Below are 24,861 nucleotides of genomic sequence, written 5' to 3' on the forward strand. Positions count from 1 at the left end.
ACTAATGATATATCCATAGTGTACATGATTATTAAACACCAGGAAAAAAATGGACCAGGAAAGATAGGTTGTCTTTCCTCAAATTATGTGTACTATAACTGACATTTGTCTTCACTTGGAATAACTACAACTATAATTTTACTGCTGTAAGTCAACTATCTGGGCTGTGATATCTCTCATGCTTATGATAATAATCCTGAAAAGAAATTACAAAGGTACTTGCACATGTTAAGTATGATTAAAAGATTGCTTCTGCACAAAACCCGGAGAAAGTACTTAAATTGTATTATAAAACAATGGAAAATCCAGGTTGAAATGTAATAATATTATGAAAAGAATAGTTGCTACTCACCATATAGCAGAGATGCTGAGCCACAGATAAACGTATGTGTGTGTGTGTGTGTGTGTGTTGTCTATTTTTGATGAAAGCCCTGCTTGCCGAAAACTCATTTTCTTACAGTCTTTTTGTTGCACCTTTCTGTGACTCAGCATCTCTACTATATGGTGAGTAGCAACTATCCTTTTCATAAGATTGTCAAATTGTATAATACAATGACTGTAACTTTACTGCCCTATGACTGATCTGAAGAACTGACTTTAACAACCAGACAATTGCAGAAAACTGAATTGGCAGAAATGATACTTCTAAGATGTTTGACTAGAAGATCATATGATGAACAGTGAGGTATGATGAACAGTGAGGTATGAGAGGAGCTCCATGTTATAAGAATAGCAGAAAATATCCAATAGAATAAAAAGGAATGGCATGACCACCTCCTATGAAGAGGATGGTGTGATCAGCTTTAAATTGCCTGGTTTTGTAACAGGCAAAGATGTTTAATCCAAAAACATATTTGATAATGATTATGTTAGTTTTACAAGAGCTCAGTTACATATATAAATGCCACACATACTTACATCAGTACTAAATCTTCGTTCTGATCGACTATTAACAGACCGTCGTCTATTGGTTGAGGTCCGAGTCTCTCTTGTTCTACCAGCTGGTTCTGAAGACTTCCCTCGAATCACATTCTTTGATGTTTTCTTGTCTGTCTTGCTGCAGACAACTCTGTCAACAGTGTCATTTGGTTGGCTAGTATTCTTTACTTCATTATTCCCATTTTCTGCATGTATATTTGAGTTTGTGCTCCTTTTCTCACAGAGTGATGTATAAATGCCATTTGAATCTGAAACTGGGCTGTCAATGTGTCTTAGCTCAACTTCACTTTCAAGAAGTGTTTCATTCACAGATCTGATCAATTTCTGAGCATTCTCTAGCAAATCATAAGTCTCTAATCTCTCTAAGTTCTTCCATGAAAAGGAGAATGCATCCACTGCAGGATCTGAATTAGAAGATGGCTGGTCATGCAATTGCTTACTTGCAGCTTGTATGTCCACAGCTCCGTAAGTCTCTCCTGTTTCACCATAGCTTGGAAATGGTCTTTCTGGCCCATTTTTTACACTTACACTTGGAACCGGACACTTGATGGAATTACCATTGGCATCAGTCATATTAGCTTCAGTTCCACCAAGCAATTCATCAAGGTTCCTTAAATCCTTTCCAACAAAAGAAGAATCATCTCTATAGTGGACAGATACTGTTTTTGATGCAGACTCATAATCACGTATCAGATCCAGATAACTATTATCCTGACTTGATACTGAACAGGTGTCATTGCCTTTAGGAGTTTCTTCAACTTCCTTCACTTCCTCAGGTGACGACAACATTTCTGTCTCATAGCCATCTTGTTTTCCTTTATGGGTGACATTTTTACCATAATAAGCATTGCCTTTGGTTGAAATGTGTATAGGAGTATTGGGTAGTGATTCAAAATAAGAGCTGATATGGTCCCAAAGTCTTCCACCACTGGAAAATACGACAATTTATTTTAGCAGTAATTATATCAGCAGCAACAGTAGCAGGAGTAGTAGCAAAAGTGGGAGTAGTACTAGCAATAGTAGCAGCAGCAGCAGCAGCAGCAGCAGCAGCAACAACAACAACAACAACAACAACATGTTACTAACAATTTATTTTCATCAAAACTAGTACGTATACAAGTAGTCATAAATCAATTCTGTCTAGGCAGTCAGAAACTTAGTACCAGTCTCACAAGAATGACATACACATGGTCAGACCACACTATGATTGTGTGTTTCTAAAAGTTTCAAGTTCCTTCACATTACTTTTTGAAACACAAGGAAATAATTTTTATGCATACATACAAAGAAATATTGTAAAAGTACACATAAAGAATAAATTATAAAACCCACATTAGTGCTATTACATTTATTGTCTTCCACAGCGTCACTGTCTGGCCACACATTAAAGATCTGGTGTATGTACCGCCTCTACCATGTGATGTAACATAACTCCGGGAGAGAATATGGGAAGTGACTGCCACAGCTGGGACGGGTATGGCAAGAATTCGATTACCGTATTGACGTCTGCCGAGTCACTCATGGTTCACATATCGAATGTTTGTAATTAAAGCTTTCAGAGTTTCTCTTTAAAACACAATATGTATAACATCTGTACAATGTTTAGTTCTTGTGCAATAAATAACAAAGTGTTCCCAGACTTTATGAACACCCTGTAAGGCTAACATTCTATGAACTGGAGTCAAGAATGTCAGCTGTCTGAACGTTGCAGGGAAATTTAAGAATCTGAAATGAGAGAGTAACAGTCTAAAATTAGACTTAGCGGGGATCAGTGAAGTGGAATGAAAGATGAGACATATTTCTGGCCATGTGACTATAGGACAATAACAACAGCTTCAATGACTGATGATAAATGTATTGCCATCACTACAAATAGAAATGGTTAGAGGTATAATTACTATGAGTAACATAGTGATCAAATTATTCCTGAGGACTGAAACCAAGCCAAAACCAACCAGCATGGTGCAAGTGTATGGCCAGTTACTAGAGAATACAGAGCTGGGAGAAAGGACTGGAGAGGGTGAGATGTTTCTAAACTTCTACTGTAGGTTTCAACAGGTTGTAGTGAACACCCTCTTCCAAAAACACAAGAGAAGGAGGCTCACTTAGAAAAGACCATGTGACACAGGAGATACCAATAAGACTATCTCAGGGCGAGACAATTTAGAAATCAAAGAAAGCATATCAAAGAGTGCATATAGGCTCAGATCATAACAGCACATTGAAATCCGATACAGTAAGAAAGAGAAATACGTATTCCAGTCAAATACCGAACATTTAGAACAGAATGAAATGAAATTATACTTATCAGTGAGTGTGACTGTTGGCCTTAGTAAACAGTGTCAAGATTAGTTCAGTTAAAGACAAGTGGAGAATAATAATGAAGGAAATAATTAAGACAAGCCAAGATACAGTAGGTTGAATTTTAATCTCATAACTAAACCCTTCTTTCATCTCTGTCTTTGCATAACAGAAGTGCTGCAATTGGTTGATAAAAGAAGAAAATACAAAAACATTCACAAAAAGACGGGATACACAAACATAAGTCACTTTGAAGGAACCATGAACGAACAATAAGAACAGAAGACAAAGAATGAAGTACTGAGATTAAAAAGAGCTTAAGACAGTGATGTAATCCTTAACCCCTATTGTTCTACCTATACATCAAAGTAGTAAGTAAAGTTAAACTACAAAATATTTTATCACAATGTGTAGCAGTTGCAGGTACTTATGAGAGAAGGCCAATAAAATATGAGCAGCTGCATCCCTAAATTCAAAGTCAGCAACAAAATATAAAGAGTTGTTCCTTTTTGATCAACAGTTATGCAAAGAGTGTATTTCTTACAAGCCTTACATTTCATCTTTTTATTACAATAAAATTTCTGAAGACTATGACACTGGAAAAAATATTTCCACTAATATCTAAGAGCAGTAATTAAAAATAGAATTTGCAATGCACTGTAGACATAAATGTCCTCCAAGTCTTTCCTGGTGGCATGTCTGAATAAAATCACCTTGGTTTTCATGGCATGTCTGAATAAAATCTTCTTGGTTTTCAAGTTGCATCAATTCAAATAAAATACCCAAGCTTTTGACAGCTATCTCCACCATCATCACAGGAGTAAAGGCCACCAACTGGACCTGGTATGATATTCTGCTTATACAGTCACGATTGCAGCATCTGGCACTAATCATAGAGGCCAAAACAACACGTGTCGAAAGGTGAGTCAGGCAGCTCATAACAGCTATGGCTTACTGCAGGACTGAGTGGTGCAAGGGGCTGTCACCATGTTTGAAAGTGCTCTGCTCTCACCTTCCCACAAGTGTCAAGCATCAGTCTTTGCCACAAGTGTCAAGCATCAGTCTTTGCTTGACACTTATTGCGAAGCAGGAGTGTCATTTTCAAACATGCTGTCAGCCCCTTGCACCACTTGATTTCATTCAGTCCTGCAGCAGGTTGGAGCTGCTATGAGCTATCCTAACTCACCTACTGTGCTGGAATCAATTTGGCCCTCTTTCATTGGAGCCAAATGTTTAAATCTTGCCTATACAAGCAAAAGACTGTGCCAGATCTTGGCTGAAAACCGAGATTTTATTGCATACATATAAATGTCATATTATTATCCATCCATCAGCAAACGTGAAGATTGTATTGGAAATCCAGCTGATTTCTTATTTGTATTGTTCTTGTTGTCTTATGGATATGTTGCTGCAGATGACTGGATTCATCTACAATAACAACCTCTGCCAATTTTGTGATGTCTGCATGCAATGAATATGTATTAAGTCATTTGAAGTAAAGCAGATACTGGGATTAAGAGTATTCAAAGTGAGGAAGTGATGACAAACTGGAGGAACGTGCTATGAATACTACTTCTGTGTGTGGGCAAATATAACAGATCACTGGCAGCACCAGTATCTTCATTACTTTGAAAATATGAATTTAATGGCTGGCATCATTATTCTGCCAAATCTAATAAATACAGCCCTGCCAATTAAAGTAGTAGGTACAGTCACATAAAAACAGGTCGCAAAAGAGGGAAATTAAGGCAGCTGTCAATTAGCATTTATGGCTAAATGGAGACAGCACAGTCACAACTGACTTGTGCATAGAGAGAGTTTAATGTCAAGTACAGTGATGTAAAACCAGAAACAAAAATGTGTAAAGCAGAACAGAAGGGTCTGATTTGTTTATAATTCCTGAGGATGTTGCTTCAAAAACTTAGAACACATTCCTTCGAAGGCAGTTATCCTTGCAGGATGTTCTTCATTCCTGTGACCTTCCTGGTCCCAATCTCTGCTAACACACTGTCCCCACACCCTCCATCCAATAGTTTTCCCCTTCCCCTGTTCTATCACCCACTCCCAATCCATGCTCTCACATCACCCTCATCTGCACCTTATCACACCGGCTCCAGTACGCATGCATCACGTGCATTGCCTGTGCACCTGTCACCCCTTCCTCCCACATTCCTAGCCAGCAAACCTGCTGCCTCCATCTGACACCCACAGACGTCAGACACTCATATCGGTACCAAATGTTGTATATAGATAGAGTATCAACCAAAACATCAATTTAGTTCGTGCTATGTGCTGTCGTCCAGTAGAACATGCGTAAATGTTAAAGTAACACTGGAACTATGAAGCATTAAGAAAGGAATATCTGTGAGTGTTAGTTGTGTAGATCTTGTGTGGGTGAGTTGGTAGAGTGTGAGGTGGTCGTACCTAAGCTCTTTGGTACGACCACCTCACACTCCACCAACTCACCTACATAAGAGCTACAAAACTAACACTCACAGATATGCCTTTCTTGTGCTTCATAGTTCTGGTGTTACTTTTAATTAACATTTACACACATTCTACTGGACGACAGCACATAGCACAAACTAAATTGATGTTTTGGCTGATACTCTATCTACATACAACATGGGGTACCACTTTCATACCCCACTGAAGACAATTTGATCTAACTGTTTAGTCATGAAACTGTTCTACAGGAGATGTAAAATGATTTTGTAACAATTTTCCTCCCCCCCCCCCCCCCCCCCCCCATGAACCATGGACCTTGCCACTGGTGGGGAGGCTTGCGTGCCTCAGTGATACAGATAGCTGTACCGTAGGTGCAACCACAATGGAGGGGTGTCACAAAGGTGTGGTTCCTGAAGAGGGGCATCAGCCTTTTCAGTAGTTGCAGGGGCAACAGTCTGGATGACTGACTGATCTGGCCTTGTAACATTAACCAAAACAGCCTTGCTGTGCTGGTACTGTGAATGGCTGAAAACAAGGGGAAACTACAGCCGTAATTGTTCCCGAGGGCATGCAGCTTTACTGTATGGTTAAATGATGATGGCTTCCTCTTGGGTAAAATATTCCGGATGTAAAATAGTTCCCCATTCGGATCTCTAGGCAAGGATTACTCAAGAGGATGTCACCATCAGGTGAAAGAAAACTGGCACTCTATGGATTAGAGTGTGGAATGTCAGATCTCTTAATCAGATAGGTAGGTTAGAAAATTTGGAAAGGGAAATTGAAAGGTTAAAGTTAGATATAGCGGGAATTAGTGAAGTTCAGTGGCAGGAGGAACAAGACTTCTGGTCAAGTGAATACAGGACTATAAACACAAAATCAAATAGGGGTAATGAAGGGATAGGTTTATTAATGAATAAACAAATAAGAGCATGGGTAAGCTACTATGAACAGCTTAGTGAAGGCATTATTGTAGCCAAGATAGACACGAAGCCCACGCCTACCACAGTAGTACAAGTTTATATGCCAACCAGCTGCGCAGACAAAGAAGAGATTAAAAAAGTATGATGAGATAAAAGAAATTATTGAGATAGTGAAGGAAGACAAAACTTTAATAGTCATGGGGAACTGGAATTCGATAGCAGGAAAAGGAAGAGAAGGAAAAGTTGTTGGTGGATATGGAATAGGGGTAAGAAATGAAAGAGGAAGCCGCCTGGTAGCACTCTGCACAGAGCACAAGTCAATCATAGCTAACACTTGGTTTAAAAATCACGAAAGAAGGTTGTATATGTGGAAGAGGCCTGGAGACACTGGAAGGTTTCAGATAAATTATATAATGGTAAGATGCAGATTTAGGAACCAGGTTTTAAACTGTAAGACATTTCCAGAGGCAGATATGGACTCTGACCACAATCTACTGGTTATGAACTGTAGATTAAAACTGAATAAACTGCAAAAAGGTGGGAATTTAAGGAGATGGGACCTAGTGTAGTGGACTGTTAAGGCAGCCAGTCCACAGTGAAGTAGCCGAAAGGGCACGCATCAACTCACGCCGTCTGGCGTTAAGTCTGGAACAGGATTCATAATGAATGTGATAAAGAAAAGAACGTAGCTACTAGAACACTTAACTTTTATATTGTCCTTTGGTATACAGCATTCTGGATGATACAAGTGAGACTCTATCTTGAGGTACATGCAATGGTACAAATGGCGCCTTGCTAGGTCGTAGCCATTAACTTAGCTGAAGGCTATTCTAACTATCTCTCGGCAAATGAGAGAAAGGCTTCGTACGTGTAGTCGCTAGCAATGTCGTCCGTACAACTGGGGCGAGTGCTAGTCCGTCTCTCGAGACCTGCCTTGTGGTGGCGCTCGGTCTGCGACCCTGACAGTGGCGACACGCGGGTCCGACATGTACTAATGGACCGCGGCCGATTTAAGCTACCACCTAGCAAGTGTGGTGTCTGGCGGTGACACCACACCTAGATAAAATGAAAGAAACACAGGTTGCACAGAATTTCAGAGAGAGCATTAAGCAATGATTGACAAGAATAGGGGAAAGAAATACAGTAGAAGAAGAATGGGTAGCTTTGAGAGATGAAATAGTAAAGGCAGCAGAGAATCAAGTAGGTAAAAAGACAAGGGCTGGTAGAAATCCTTGGGTAACAGAAGAAATATTGAATTTAATTGATGAAAGGATAAAATATAAAAATGCAGTAAATGAAGCAGGCAAAAAGGAATTCAAACGTCTTAAAAAGGAGATCAACAGGGCATATATCACTAAGGGTAAGATAGATACTGCCTACAGGAAAATTAAGGAGACCTTTGGAGAAAAGAGAACCACTTGTATGAATATCAAGAGCTCATATGGAAAACCACTTCGAAGCAAAGAAGGGAAAGCAGAAAGGTGGAAGGAGTATATAGAGGGTCTATACAAGGGTGATGTACTTGAAGGCGATATTATGGAAATGCAAGAGGACGCAGATGAAGATGAAATGGGAGATATGCCACTGCGTGAAGAGTTTGAGAGAGCACCGAAAGACCTAAGTCAAAACAAGGCCCCGGGAGTAGACAACATTCCACTAGAACTACTGATAGCCTTGGGAGAGCCAGCCCTTACTCAACTTTACCATCTTGTGAGCAACATGTATGAGACAGGCAAAATACCCTCAGACTTCAAGAAGAATATAATAATTCCAATTCCAAAGAAAGCAAGTGTTGACAGGTGTGAAAATTACCGAACTAGCTTAATAAATCACAGCTGCAAAATACTAACGCGAATTCTTTACAGACAAATGGAAAAACAGGTAGAAACCAACCTCGGGGAGGATCAGTTTGGATTCCATAGAAATGTTGGTACATGTGAGGCAATACTGACCCTATGAATGATCTTAGAAGACAGATTAGGGAAAGGCAAACCTACGTTTCAAGCATCTGTAGACTTAGAGAAGGCTTTTGACAATGTCGATTGGAGTCCTCTCTTTCCAATTCTGAAGTTGGCAGGGGTCAAACCAGGGAGTGAAAGGCTATTTACAATTTGTACAGAAATCAGATTGCAGTTACAAAAGTCAAGGGGCATGGAAGGGAAGCAGCGGTTGTGAAGGGAGTGAGACAGGGTTGCAGCCTACCCCCGATGTTATTCAATCTGTATACTGAGCAAGCAGTAAAGGAAACAAAAGTAAAATTTGGAGTAGGAATTAAAATCCAAGGAGAAGAAATAATAACTTTGACGTTTGCCGGTGACATTGTAATTCGTCAGAGATAGCAAAGGACCTGTAAGAACAGTTGAATGGAATAGACAGTGTCTTGAAAGGAAGATGTAAGATGAACATCAAGAAAAGAAAAGCAAGGATAATGGAAAGTAGTCAAATTAAATCAGGTGATGCTGAGGGAATTAGATTAGGAAATGAGACACTTGAAATATTAAATTAGTTTTGCTATTTGGGAAGCAAAATAACTGATTTCGGTCGAAGTAGAGAGGATATAAAATGTAGACTGGCAATGGCAAGGAAAGCATTTCTGAAGAAGTAAAATTTGTTAACAACGAGTATAGATTTACATGTCAGAAAGTCTTTTTCTGAAAGTATTTGTCTGGAGTGTAGCCATGTATGGAAGTGAAACGGACGATAACTAGTTTAGACAAGAAGAGAATAGAAGCTTTTGAAATGTGGTGCTACTGAATAATGCTGAAGATTAGATGGGTAGGTCATGTAACTAATGAGGAGGTGCTGAACAGAACTGGAGAAAAGAGGAATTCGTGGCACAACTTGACTAGTAGAAGGGGTCGGTTGGTAGGACATATTCCGAGGCATCAAGGGATCACCAATTCAGTACTGGAGGGCAGCGTGGAGGGTAAAAATCATAGAGGAAGACCAAGAGATGAATACACTAAGCATTTCAGAGGGATGTAGGTTGCAGTAGTTACTTGGAGATGATGAAGCTTGCACAGGATAGAGTAGCATGGAGGGCTGCATCAAACCAGTCTCTGGACTGAAGACTGCAACAGCAACTTTCTTTTGGCAGTCTGCTTTCACTTCGTTAGTTGAAAGTAGTCTGCTTTCACTTTGTTAGTTGAAAGTAGTCTGCTTTCACTTTGTTAGTTGAAAGTAGTCTGCTTTCGCTTTGTTAGTTGAAAGTAGAAAGTTAGTACATCTGTATAGATAGCTATGGTGTTCTGTCAGACATGTGCGACAGAATAAACACCACTCGTGATGAAGCAGTTAGTGCATTTGTAGTTTCACAGAATAAACATGAACAATCAGAACAGTAGAATAAAGATACAGATGTGGAAGTATTAAGAGTCCCATACAACACTTTTACGTGTAAGACAGTAAAAAAAAAAAAAAAAAAAAAAGTCATAATTGGGGTATGAACCTAGGACCCTTGGTACAATGATCTAAAACACTAAGAACTTCCCCATGGAAGCTATCATATTAGGTACTCACAGTTATGCTTTTTCTGTGCTCCGTAGTTCTGATGTTACTTTTAATTAATGTTTACACCTGTTCTACTGGACGACAGCACATACTAAGACTAAATTGGAGTTTTGGTTGGTTGGTTGGTTGCTTGGGGAAGGAGACCAGACAGCGTGGTCATCGGTCTCATCGGATTAGGGAAGGATGGGGAAGGAAGTCGGCCGTGCCCTTTCAGAGGAACCATCCCGGCATTTGCCTGCAGTGATTTAGGGAAATCACGGAAAACCTAAATCAGGATGGCCGGACGCGGGATTGAACCGTCGTCCTCCCGAATGCGAGTCCAGTGTCTAACCACTGCGCCACCTCGCTCGGTAAATTGGAGTTTTGGTTGATACTCTCTTGACATACAATGTTTGGAACCAATCTGAGTGTCTTACATCTTGGGGTCTGGAGAGAACCGCTGCTTAACCCCCCCTCCCCCCCCCCCACACACTCTTACCACTCCTACATTGTGCCCACTGAACATACAATGCAATTCCAGCATTGTATGTTCAGTGGGCACAAAGTAGGAGTGTGGTGTGTGTGTGTGTGTGTGTGTGTGTGTGTGTGTACACTCTAGCTTGAAAAGATTTGTTCCAAATGCTACCAAGGTTATTTTTTCCTACTTTATATGTGCCCTTTCAATGACAATGCTTCTGCTATTTGGTGACTGGCTTCCTTTGTTACGAAATTATTTACATTTTAACTGAACCTTCCTACTGTATTAATTAATTACACATTTGTATGAGAAGCATTTCATAGATAATGCACAGGTTGGTATTACTGTGGACTGTCTGACGCAACAACAATGAAAATTATGTCAGATGATGTAGTTGGGAGCTTGAGGAAGAAGCATGTGTCTGTTGTTTCACTGTGTACTCTTCAAGAGAGAAAAATGGATCTTACAGGGGTCTCGGGTACTTTGACTGTGACTGTTGAAGACCAGAGGTTGAACAACAAGATCAAAACTTTACGCAGCAAAAACCTGACAGAAATCCACAGTGCATTATGTGAATTTCGTCATGAGTTTACAGTGCTAAAAATGTCAACAGATGAATTAAGTGTGTGGCAGATGCTCTTGAAGAAATCTTAGCGCAATTTATGAGGAACTCGTGGAAGCCACAAAAATTCCTTCATCATCAGTATTGATTTCTGTGAGATGGTCTCTCACTGTTTAACTGCTGTAGACAAGGTCTCTCACTGTTTAACTGCTGCAGACAAGCAGAAACACTTGCACATTGCAGCCTTGCTCAAGCAACAATTCAATCATGAAGGTCAAGAATTCTTGTGTCGAATTGTCACTATGATGAAATGTGGATTAGGAACTTTGAACTGGAGTCCAAATAACAGCCCAATGAGTGGAGAGTTCCAGATCCTCCACATCTAAAAAAATTTTGATGTGCAGTCAATCAAAGCTCAAGCAAATGATAAATTTTCATTTATTATCACCGAGGAATCATTACCACACATAAGAGTCCCATGTGGAGCACATGTCACAGCAGTGTATTATCATGCAAAACCTGTGCAGAAAAGTGCACAAAACCTGACCTCAGTTGCTCGAGACAAGGCCCTCATTTCCCACGACAGTGCTTGCCGGCATATTGGCAATGTTGTAGCCCAAAAACTGCACGAATACCGACGGTTAGTGTTGTTGAACCCCTCTTTACATCCTGGAAATGAGTCTACCAGACTTTGACTTGTATCCAAAGTTGAAAAACCTACGCGTGGAAATTGTCATCTCTCTCTGGAATATCTTTCTACCATCATTACTCAAGCCTTTCAACAGATTAACAAAAGTGATGTCCTATATGGACATACTTCCAGATGCTAGGATTCAATCACAGAGTGGCACGGAGACTGTATTAAAGGACTGCAAAGAGATATTGAAAACAATATAAACATGTAAGTAAAAAAATTAGTGTGCATTATTTATAAAATATCCCTCGTATTAGAGTGGTACACACAATTCTTACATTTGTGTGTATTAATTTCTTTATATTTGGATTACATGCAGCAATAACATGAGGGAAGCAAGCTATTACCATGGGTGAAACCAATGCCAACATTTTTTACACCTACAGATAAATGAAAATATTGGAAAAGGAAAAACAGGAATTTTTTACTGTCTAAATGTCTGAAGAAGTATGGTCTAGTTCATGAACAACCACGACAACACTGGAAAGCTTCCTGCTTACTTATTTACTTTTTAATGTGAGCCAACGATCAATTCACAGTGCAAAGTAATATAAATTGGAACACTGTGAAATGCAGTAATGGAATCCTCCTCCAAGAACACCACTGCTCATGCATTTAAGAACTGTTGAATGACATGACTGAGGGACCTCACTGAGGAACATAATAAAATCTTTGACTTTTTTCACTGTGGGTTCAGTTCCGACAATGTACATACAGTCATTCACGTGAATCTTCATGTTTTTATGGCATTACGAATTATTTAGGAATAAAGGAAATGACTCAAGAAAAGGCAGAATTGCTGCATCGTCAATAGGTACACAAACAATATGTACAGAGTTTGGCTAGCTTTCGGAATGCAATTCCTTTTTCAAGTCTTCCTACATTGTGCTCAGTTGACCGCCAGCTCTTTCCTGGCCCACAATGAGTGTACCGGGGTGAGGTGCGGGTGTGGGGTGGGATACGATGAGGGATGGAGAGAAGCAGGAGGCAGGGAGGAGGTTGAGGGGAAGCATGCAGCAGCTTATGGGATAGTGGGGAGCTGTCTGTGGGCTAACTAGAGGTGCAGGTAGAGGGGCAAGTGGCAGACAGCTGGGCACACCATTTCATAGATTAGGGCGCACGCGCGCGCGCGCACACACACAATTGTATGGGGGGGGGGGGGGGGAGGGCAGCAAGTTATGTAATTTTTAGGCCAGGAAGGTTATGGGAGTGAAGGATGTGCTGGAACGATGGCTCCCATCTACACAGCACAGGAAAACTGTTGGTGGTGGGGAGGATACACATGGCATGGGTTGTGAAGCCGTCATTGAATCTCTCATGTCGTGTTCTGCTGCAAGTAGTGCCACCGGGTGGTCCACCTTGTTTTTAGCAACAATTTGGTGGTGGCCATTCATTCTAGTTGACAGTTGTCTCATTATCATACCAATGTAAAATGATATGAAGTGTTTGCTGCAGAGTTAGTAAATTATGTGGCTCCTTCCACACTGAAGTAGGTGATGCTGGGTGTGTGGATTGGGCAGGTTTGCATCTGGGTCTTCCACAAGAGTATGATACCTGTGGCAGGGGACTGGGGGGGGGGGGGGGGGGGGTAGTGGTATGGGATGGACTAGGATGTTGTGGAAGTTAGGTGGGTGGTGGAACACCACACTGAGAGGGGTTGGAAGTATCTTGGTTATGATGTCACTCATCTGTGGGGTGCTTCTTTGTGGTTGGTTCTTAGGATGGACATAAGAATCAGGTGCATGTGAGGATATGGCATGGGAGATCTGTTTCTGAATTAAGTCTGGAGCATATTGCCTGTCTGCGAAGGCCTTTTGTGAGGCCTGCAGCATATCAGGCGAGGGAGTTCTTGTCACTGTAGATGTGTCTACCATGGATGGCCAGGCTATATGGGAGAGATTTTTTGGTGAGGAAGGGGTGGCAGCTGTCACAGTGCAGGAGACTGATGGGTTTGATGCGGAGCGAGATGTGAGTGGAGGCATCTGAGAGGAGATTGACATCTAAGAAGGTGCAAGATGGGCAGAGGAGGACCAGGTGAAGTGAATGGGAGAGGTGTTGAGGTTGTGGAGGAATGAGGATAAGGTGTCATGGTCTTAGGTCCACATTATAAAGATGTCATAAATGAGCCTGAAGCAGAGCATGGTTTTGGAGTTTTGGGAAGCTAGGAATGTTTCCTCCGGGTGGCTCATGAAGAGGTAGACACAGGAGGGTGCCATGCAGGTACCCATGGCTGTGCCACGAATTTGCTCGTATACCTGCCCTTCGAAAGTGAAGTATTTACGGGTTAGGATGTTGCGAATTCTTAACTTTCAACCTGGCCTCACCATTCTTCTCCAGGTCCCTCCTCAAGAACAACAACCTTTCACCAGAAGAAAAGACTGACCTACACAACCTAACAACTGATCCTGACGTGATCATCCTCCTGGCAGACAAAGGTTCCACCACTGTTGTGATTAAACAGAGTGACTGCCTGGTAGAAGGCCTCCACCAGTTGTCCAATACCTCCACCTAAAAGCTCTACCAAAGAGGCCCCAACCCAGAAGTCCAACACAACCACCATTCCCTGCTGAAATCCTTCAGCCCTTCTTAGAACCCCTCCCCTAAATCCACCTTCCTACTCACCCCAGCAACAGCCCATGCACCCACCTTCTTCTACATGCTCCCCACAATCCACCAAACTAACAATCCTGGGTGCCCCATAGTGGCTGGTCACAGTACACTCACCAAAAGAATCTCAACCTTTGTTGATCAACATATCCAACAAATTGTCCAAAACCTAGCCTTCCACATTAAAGATAACAACCACTTCCAGCACCAGCACTCCACCATCCCTTGACCCTCACCTCCCGGATCTCTACTCGTCATTGTTGATGCAACCTATGCATATGGCCTTGCCATGACTGAACACTACCTCTAACAATGCCCAGCAGATCCAGACTCACCACTTCATTACTTGTATACCTAACTGACTACATCCTGATCCATAACTACTTCACCTTCGAAGGGAAAGTATACAAACATATTTGTGGCACAGCCATGGGTACCCCCATGGTACACTCCTATGCTATCCTCTTCATCGGCCACCTAGAGGAAACATTCGTAGCTTCCCAAAACCCCAAACCCATGCTCTGGTCCAGGACCCAAGGCAAAGACACCTTAACCTCATTCCTCCACAACATCAACACATTCTCTCTCATCCACTTCACCCAGTCCTCCTCCACCCATCGTGTCACATTCCTAGGTGTCGATTTCTTCCTCTCAGATGGCTCAACTCACATCTTGCTCCACAACAGACCGATCAGTCACCTGCACTTTCACAGCTGCCACCCCTTTCTCACCAGCCATCCGTGGTAGACAGTATGCTGAAAGCCTCACAAAAGGCCTTCACAGACAGGCAATATACTCCAGACCTAATTGACAAACACACCTCCCATCCCATTCCCCACAAACATCATATTCTTACATCCATCCTAAGAAACAACCACAAACAAGTGTCCCCCTCGTCATCCAGTAACACCCCAGACTGGAACGACTGAACCATGTCCTTTGTCAGGCTGTTGATTGTCTATCATCATGCCCTGAAAGGAGGGACATCCTAGCCAACATACTTCCAACCTCTCCCAAAGTGGTGTTCCACCACCCACCTAACTTCCACAACATCGCAGTCCACCGGATACCACTACCTCATCCACCAACCCCCCCTCCCCCCCCCCCCCCGCTGCCAACCAGTCCCCTGCCACAGGGATCATACCCCTGTGGAAGACCCAGATGCAAAACCTGCCCAATCCACCCACCCAGCACCACCTACTTCAGTCCCGTCACAGGTTTATCCTACCCCACCAGGGCGTGGGCCACCTGTGGAAGCAGCCACGTATTATACCAACTCTGCTGCAACCACTTCATAACATTTTACATTGGTATGACAAAGAACCATCTGTTAACTATAATGAATGGCCACCACCAAACCATTACCAAAAACAAGCTGGACCATCCAGAGACGTACAACATGTAGCAGAGCACAACATGAGAGATTTCAATGGCGGCTTCACAACCTCTGCCATCTGGATCCTCCCCACCACCACCAGCTTTTCTGAGATGCGCAGATGGGAGCTATCCTTACAGCACATCCTTCACCCCCATTACCTTCTTGGCCTAAAAATAACATAACTCACTGCCCCCACCCCCCATCCAGTAGTGTGTGTGGGAGGGGGGGGGGGGGGGGGGGGGGAGCACACGCGTTTGCGTGTAAGCCTTCCCCTGCCACAGCACCCCTGGCCAATTTGTGTCCCTCATCAGCTAGTTGTGTGCTGTTATCTTATGCCCTAATCTACGAAATCACATGTCCAACTGTCTGCCACCTCTACCTCTGCCTGTACCCCTAGCTAGCCCACATACAGATCCCCATTCTCCCACAAGCTACTAGACACCCCCTCCCCCCAACCCCCTCCCTGCCTCTCCAGGCCACACCCCACACCCACCCATCCCAGTGAAGTCACTGTGGGCCAGGAAAGAGCTGATAATCAACTCAGCACATGATAGGGTGAAGGCATGTGCATGTAAGTGAATTTGTGTGCATTTTTTTCCTAGAAGCTTGAAAAAGGAAGTTCCTTCCAAAAGCTAGGCAAACTCTATACCTTTTGTTTGTATGCCTATCAATGACACAGTGCTTCTTCCTTTTTGTGAGTCATCTCCTTTATTCCTAAATAATTCTTAATTCTCAACCATAACTTTCTGCATATTGCTTTTATGGCATGTTACTTGATCTATAGCATTGTGAGAATTCAGCTGTAATCAAACTTTGTCTTCCTTCAATACTTTGGCTATAGTCCATTCTGCCATTTTCGGATTGAGGCATTAAGACTGACTGTTAATTGCTTCCACCCTTCTTGTAGGCTGGTAGGAATAACAATATGAATTAAGCCAGATAGCTACTTGTTAGATAGAAGAGATGTTTAAAAGCAGACTGGAATATTTAAAAGTAGACTATTGGATATTTTATAGCTGTCGGACAAAGTTCTTCATCAGATAATGGAACACACATTCATACATGCACAACTGACACGTGCGTGGCCACAGTCATCTCCAGGCACAGTGGGCCCATTGGTGTAAGCAGTGATCCCAGCTGGGGTGGATACTGGGAATACAGAAGAAGTATTGGGTGGGGAGGAGAGGGGATGGAGGAAGACATTGTAGCACTGCCTATGGGAGTGTGCAGGGACATGGTGGGGACAGGATTGTGTGCTGTTAGGAACAACACTGGAGGAGCTCGGAGGGTGATGGGGAGGAGGGAAGAGAGGAAAGGAAAGGAGGAAAGGAAAGGAGGAAAGGAAAGGAGGAAAGGAAAGGAGCACAGAGAAAGGCAAATGACTATGCAGGTGAGCTGGGGGGAACTGAAGGAATGAGTGAAATTGAAGTAGGAGCACAACGGGTCTAGCGAAGGTTGAAACCAGGGAGATTACATGAACAAAAGGTATGTTGCAACTCAGTTAAGCTATACCTAGATGGCACAGCCTGTGAAGCCAATGGGGTTATATGGCATGCTCCATTTATTTTCATGATGCTGCCTCATTATCAGCTACAGTAACTGTCTTTCCAACAGTCAATATACTGAAAACTTGGAACTTGTCACAGTTTATCAGCATCTAAATTTTTCTCTTTATTTCTGTTCCTCTTAAATTTCTCAGTAAGAATTCTATTCCCGAAAGATTAATCTTACAAGATATTCTTTATGGCAATTACGACTACTATGTCACTCTGCACTCGTGAACCAAACATGTATTTTTATGTAAGCTGATCAGCAGTTGCTAGATTAATTCCCTTAATTATTCCTTTACTTTTTCTTTTACATATATTTTTTTGGAAATTGAACACATAAATCATATTTGTTTTTATAGTTATTGCACATCCAAGAAAGAACTATGTGAAACAACTTGTGTAACACAGAAGTGATTTTGTGTATGGGAGCATTTACGAAAATGTTAGAGCTTGTACATTAATTTTACCACACACATCAGAATTTGGAAATAAAATTAAAGATTACTTATTAAGGATGGGATGGCTAAAAGGAGTCTGCATTATAATTTATGAAGAATAATATGAATTTCACTCACCTTGCATGCTGTAGTATAAGGAATACAGCAGACTCTGTATCTATGTAATGGTACATTTTTACCATGTATGGTACATTCTGTGGAAGAATTGTTTTTCTGTTTTGATCAGCAGGACATGGTGACTTGTGCAGAACCTAGAAGTACATTTTCACAGTATCAAACTCATTGCAAAAAACTGAACAACAAAAAATCCCAGATGGAATAACAATACAGTAGGGTGTTGATTACCTGAACTAACTGGGGGACATGAATGTTAAGAAAATTAGTTTATTCAGATAATGTAACTGTATACTTTTATTTACCAATTTACCAATAAAAACTACATACATTTATAATAACATGACTCTTTTACTATAACAAAGGCATGTACAGTGGGAATGTATGTGCCACAGCCTATTAAACAAAAATTATGTAATACATATTCATTTTGCATGTACACTACATACATACAGGATTAGTGCCTAACATCCTTAATTTTGGTCTGTCCAAATAAGCGTATCAACTTACGAGCAGCTAAGTCACTTTTTTCCCAAGACAGATATCTAACACTTGTCACTTTCATCTTGAGCTTCAAACCTTCACAAGGCAGTATCCAAACAGATAAATGCTTCAGAAGTAGATGGTATATTTTTGCCTTCATTTTCGGAACCACTAGTTACTGAGATGCTGGTGGTGTCAGCTTCATCAGTGACAAGATTTACAATTTCTCTATCCTGCAAGATGTGGTACCTTGGATCTGCATTGTCAACATTCATCCATTCTTGAATGTTGTTTTCATTACATTCATGGCAACTGAGTTCTTTTGGCATATTGATCATTTCAGACGTACATTGATCAGTCAGAACATCAGGACCACTTACCTAATAGCCGGTATGTCCACCTTTGGCACAGAAAATAGTGGAGACACATTGTGGCATGGAAGCAATCAGGTCCTGGTAAGTCGCTGGAGGGAGTTGGCACCACATCTGTACACACAAGTCACCTAATTCTCAAATTCTGGGAAGCAGGTGATTAGCTCTGACACCATGTTCAATCACATCCCAGATATGTTCAAGCGGGTTCAGCTCTGGCATAATGAAGGTCAGCACATCAATTGGAAATCGTCACTGTGTTTCTCAAACTATTTCATCATCACAATCCTGGCCTTGTGACAATGTGGATTATCTTGTTGAAAAATGCCACTGCCATTGGGAAACATGATCATCATGAATGTGTGTATGTGGTCTGCAACCAGTGTGCGATACTCCCTGGCCACCATGCCGCCTTGCATGACCTACACTGGACCCATGGTCGCCCACATGAATGTTCCCTAGAGCGTAATGGAACCACCGCTGGCCTGTCTCGGCCCCAAAGTACTTATGTAAAGGAGCTGTTCTTTTGGAAGATGACAGATTCGCGCCCTCCCATTGGCACGACAAAGAAGGTATTGGGATTCGTAGGACCATGCAATGCTCTGCCACTGAGCCAATGTCCATTGCCCATTTCAGTCATAGTTGCCGATGTCGTGATGTTAACTTTGGGACATTCATGGGTCGTCGACTGTGTGGACCCACTGTTAGGAGTGTTTGGTGCACTGTGTGTTCAGACACACTTGTACTCTGTCCAGCATTAAAATCTGATATCAGTTCCGCCACAGTTCATCGCCTGTCTGGTTTTACTAGTCTGCCCAGACTGCAACATACGACATCTGTAATGAGGAGTGGCCGCCCAGCCCCACAATGTCTGGACATGGTTTCACCATGTGTTGAAGACACTCAACACAGCACTCCTCGAACATTCAATAAGTCGTGCAGTATACAAAATGCTTGTGCTGAGCCTCTGGGCCATCACAATATGCCCTCAGTTGAACTCTGATAGATTGCACACCTTCCCCATTACACATACAGGTAGCACGCACCGTGCAGCTGTCACTCCTTTACAGGCGATGCTGGTATCACCTGGACAGGTTTATATTGATGGTAGGTCAGTGGTCATAATGTTATGGCTGATCAGTGTATAATTCTGTCTGTCATTTTAATTAGACTTTGCAAACTTTATAACATACTCAAAACTTTTCACGCTTTTATCAAATTCTGTTGCTTTACACTATCCCATGCAGCTCAAATTATGTAGGGCACTGCTTTCAAATCAATATTTTTATGATTTCTTAACAGACCTTTCTCCCTCCTCATTCCAATAATAGCTTGCATAACAATTTTTTTCTGTAATAAGTTTTGAAAGTCTCAATAATGCCTTGATCCAAGGCTTCCATTAACATTACTAATTTAAACATGCCTTGAGGATAATGAAAGAAAAATGCACTTTGTAAGCATGACGCAAAAACTAATTATAATGAAAGTTCAATCCAAACTTAACCCTTACAAGCACAGTAATTTCATAGTCAGAAGGCCTGGACAAACAAAACTAATTAATTCTTAATTTTCTGCTGTTAAATTATACAAAACTGTTAGGTAAATTTATGACAATTTCAGTTTTATAATTTGTATGTGCATGACTAAGCCAGTAGCTAAATAACCCCTGTCAATGAAGACCAAAACAGGTCGAATACGAGAAATAATTACTACACTCACAAATTTTCCTACAGTGATAGTAGGGAGAGCCATGAACAACATACAAGATCCTGAATGGTGGGAGGGGGATGATGGCCAGAAAGGGGGGGGGGGGGGGGGGAATGGATGCATTCCAGTTTTTCTTGAATAGCTCAAAAATTGCAATCTTCAATGAAAACATACTGCTGTTCAAAATTAAATTACATTAAATTGCCTACAAGGACTAATAGTAAAATATTAAAAATCTCTCTCAACACGCAATCACTGTAGCTTAGGTGGCTTTAGTGAGTCAACTTTAAGTATTTTCCTGATTTGATTGACCAAAAGTGCCCTGTCTAAAATCGTAATTGTAAATTGTTTGTTTTGACTCTCTCTACACCACTATTATTGGTTGTTTACATCCTCTATGTATAATAAAAGGTGGGAAGACACTTTTTTTAATGTAATGGTCTCCTAGAGCAAAGACAAATACAAGTAATATTTTACTCTCAGATTATAGCTCAAAGAGCATCAGACACTAACTACCATGGACTAAAGTTAAGTATAAATATGGATACTGGCAACAAAGCCCTAAACCTAGTGTCTGATACTCGCAACTATACGAAAATTCCTGAGCGGCAACTCCAGGAAGGAAATAAAGTTCCCCTAACCAATGGCTGTCAACTTCACTATACAAAAGTGAGATAAAAACAATAGATATGAGAATGTATTCAACAAAGATGGCATGTCTTCAAGCTTTTGGATAGTGTTCTAGGGAATGAATATTTGAGGAGCATTTTTTCATGACTCAATAAATGCACAAACTTTCAAAATTGAGTTAGGCATAGTAATGGCATAACGTTGACCCTTTACATCAACTTGTGAAGGCAAGTTTTAGCAAAAGTCAATACTGGTGCCTGATTAGGCGCTCCAAATCACAAGGTTTTAACTAGCCCTAATACGCATTCTAGCAGTTGAAGTGAAAGTTGTCAAATGCAATAAAATTTCTTTTAAATATATCAGATGTCCTTCCATAGCAAACAATTGGCAATAATGGAGTAGACTGGTGCACAAGGTTGCTGTTTACTATGTTACTCATTACTGTAATAATATTTTCTGGCAGGAAAAGTGATGCAACCAGTCTTCATTGTCATCAGAACACCCAACCACTTTCAGACGAGTATTCACTTGATGCTCTAGTATTAGTCTGCAGTGATGTACTGCAAGCTAAAGCAGAGTGGATCATAATTATTCTGATTCTGAAAATGCCACACAGGTCAAGAATGTTCCGGTGGGAGAAAATCCTGACCCAAGAGCAGCTTACATTGACCTGAAATACATGGTAAAAACTGTAGACAGGGAACTATTATCAAATGCAATTGTGAACTTGAAGTTTTGCCTTTAAAAGGTAAAGGAATGAAAGCATACAAAGCTGCTGAATTCTGCTATGAAGATATTACCATGTTTCATCATCATGTGAGACTGAATGATGAAATTGATCAAGGTAAATTTCTGTTAAAATTTCTGAATATTTCTTCACCTCAGCACAGAGTAGTGAACATAGAGACTGCAAAAAGGAAGAGAACAGTGACAGTGAAGTACACCACTAGAAAAAGAAATGGTGAAGTAGTGCCTGTTTGTGCTGCCACTTTCCAAACACTCTCTGGCATGTTGGAATATAGGTTATACTGTCTAGAAAGCAAGTTCTATGAAAGTTGCCAAAGGAAAGGATATGAGGCAACAGATTGGGAAAGGATTGTAAGCACCCAACCACTGCCAATAAAACTGATACAAAGAAACACAAATGCAGAGAGAGCCACCACAGCAGGGGAAAGTCTACAAAACATTATTTGCCTTCAGATCTCACAGTCAATAAAATGTTCAAAAGATTCTACGAAGAAAGAAAATGTTTAGGACTCAAACAATTCTCCTTGTTAAAACAAGGGCTGCCAATTGATACAAGCTGGTGGTGGAAGTGTATGAGGGGAAAAGGGTGGGAGGAGGGAAAGAGGGGGGGGAGGGGGAGGGGGGGTAATTATACGTCATTTGTATGCAAAGATGTTCTCCAACTGGCACTGATCAAAATACAAGTATATATTTCATAAACATTTCTATCATTCAAGGGCTGGGCTAGACAAAGATTATATAAAATTTATGCAAAATTGTGTTATGATATAAATGAAGGAAGGTAATTTGCTTTGACATGTAGCAAAACCAGCTTATTTCAGAACTAGATTCATTTAGATGTAGATATCAGTGACATTTTCTATGCTAGGCAAGTGTGGTTATACAATCTGTGCACCATGATCCATACTAAGGAGCAAAAACAGGAAAGCATGAGGATGCAGTCACGTAGCTTCGGCTTTGCTGGAATTTATCTCTGAATTAGATAAGTAACAACAAAATGATAGCATCAATACTATACACCTATTCTCAGACTCTTGCAGCAGACAAAATAAAAATACCTGATGATGATGATGCTTACAGTGTTCTTGGAAAAGAGTGCAAAATTCAATCATATTCATCACTTCTTTCCTGTTCATGGCCATAGCTACATGCTAGATCAAGTGTCAACAGAATTGAGAAATCTTACACAACTTAATCATAGCTAACACTTGGTTCAAGAATCATAAAAGAAGGTTGTATACATGGAAGAAGCCTGGAGATACTGACTAATCTGAATGTAGAACTACTGACTGTTTTAATTTCAAATCTGACGACAGATAAAAATGATGACAAAATATATATATTTCATGTAATATCATTACGAAATAATACTTTCCAGATTTTTTCCTTTACTTGTACCGTGAAACCTCCTCCTTTCCAAATTTCATGATTCTAGGTCAACAGGAACCACCCTATATGTTTTGATGAGTGAGTTTGCATGTACCAAAATATGACATAAATGGCCATATCTTTTGGTTGTATTTGTCACAGCACCAAGGTCCTAACAGACCTCAGTATGTGACACAAATTTCGACTTGGTACATCTACAGTCATGAGAAAAAGGATTCTTAGTAGTTGGACAGGCACAGAATAAAGCAATTCTATAAGGTTTCCGTTTTTACAGACTGAGGTATGGAACGCTAAAAGGCAAAATAAATGACACCAGCAATTATTACACACATTTATCAACTTTTGAAGGGGAAAAAAAATAACCTGGAAAAATCGTGCCCTAATATATATTTCTTTTAGCCCTCATACCATGCCTGTTATTACTGAGGACGGGGATTACTATAAACAAAATGTAATGGTTGCCCTGAGGAGAATAATATTTATTGACATGGAATTACGAACAGTGCAATGAATTAAGACTTTTATGAATCTAGCCCCCCATGAACCATGGACCTTGCCGTTGGTGGGGAGGCTTGCATGCCTCAGCGATACAGATGGCCGTACCGTAGGTGCAACCACAATGGAGGGGTATCTGTTGAGAGGCCAGACAAACATGTGGTTCCTGAAGAGGGGCAGCAGCCTTTTCAGTAGTTGCAGGGGCAACAGTCTGGATGATTGACTGATCTGGCCTTGTAACACTAACCAAAACGGCCTTGCTGTGCTGGAACTGTGAACGGCTGAAAGCAAGGGGAAACCACAGCCGTCATTTTTCCCGAGGGCATGCAGCTTTACTGTATGGATAAATGATGATGGCGTCCTCTTGGGTAAAATATTCCGGGGGTAAAATAGTCCCCCATTCGGATCTCCGGGCGGAGACTACTCAGGAGGATGTCATTATCAAGAGAAACAAAACTGGTGTTCTGCAGATCAGAGCATGGGATGTCAGATCCCTTAATCAGATAGGTAGGTTAGAAATTTTAAAAAGGGAAGTGGATAGGTTAAAGTTAGATATAGTGGGAATTAGTGAAGTTCGGTGGCAGGAGGAACAAGGCTTTTGGTCAGGTGAATACAAAATCAAATAGGGATAATGCAGGAGTAGGTGTAATAATGAATAAAAAAAATAGGTGTGCGGGTAAGCTACTACAAACAGCATAGTGAACGCATTATTGTGGCCAAGATAGACACGAAGCCCACGCCTACTACAGTAGTACAAGTTTATATGCCAACTATCTCTGCAGATGATGAAGAATTTGATGAAATGTATGATGAGATAAAAGAAATTATTCAGGTAGTGAAGGGAGACGAAAATTTAATAGTCATGGGTGACTGGAATTCAAGAGTAGGAAAAGGGAGAGAAGGAAACATAGTAGGTGAATATGGATTGGGGGGAAGAAATGAAAGAGGAAGCCGGCTGGTAGAGTTTTGCACAGAGCATAACTTTATCATAGCTAACACTTGGTTCAAGAATCATGAAAGAAGGTTGTATACATGGAAGAATCCTGGAGATACTAGAAGGTATCAGATAGATTATATAATGGTAAGACAGAGATTTAGGAA

General features: G+C 41.1%; 1 protein-coding gene across 1 annotated transcript in view; it reads right to left on the bottom strand.

Moving 5' to 3' along the window:
• LOC126259648 (ribosomal protein S6 kinase delta-1) overlaps positions 1–24,861 on the bottom strand; it is a 207,463-nt gene that overhangs the window by 76,059 nt on the left and 106,543 nt on the right. The window contains exons 9-10 of the mRNA XM_049956580.1: positions 17,942–18,075; positions 919–1,867 (exon numbers count right to left, since the gene is read on the bottom strand). Of these exons, the coding sequence (XP_049812537.1) occupies positions 919–1,867; positions 17,942–18,075 (1,083 nt within the window). The remainder of the gene's footprint in view (positions 1–918; positions 1,868–17,941; positions 18,076–24,861) is intronic.

Source organism: Schistocerca nitens, chromosome 5 (assembly GCF_023898315.1).
Source record: "Schistocerca nitens isolate TAMUIC-IGC-003100 chromosome 5, iqSchNite1.1, whole genome shotgun sequence".
NCBI classification, from domain to species: Eukaryota; Metazoa; Arthropoda; class Insecta; order Orthoptera; family Acrididae; genus Schistocerca; species Schistocerca nitens.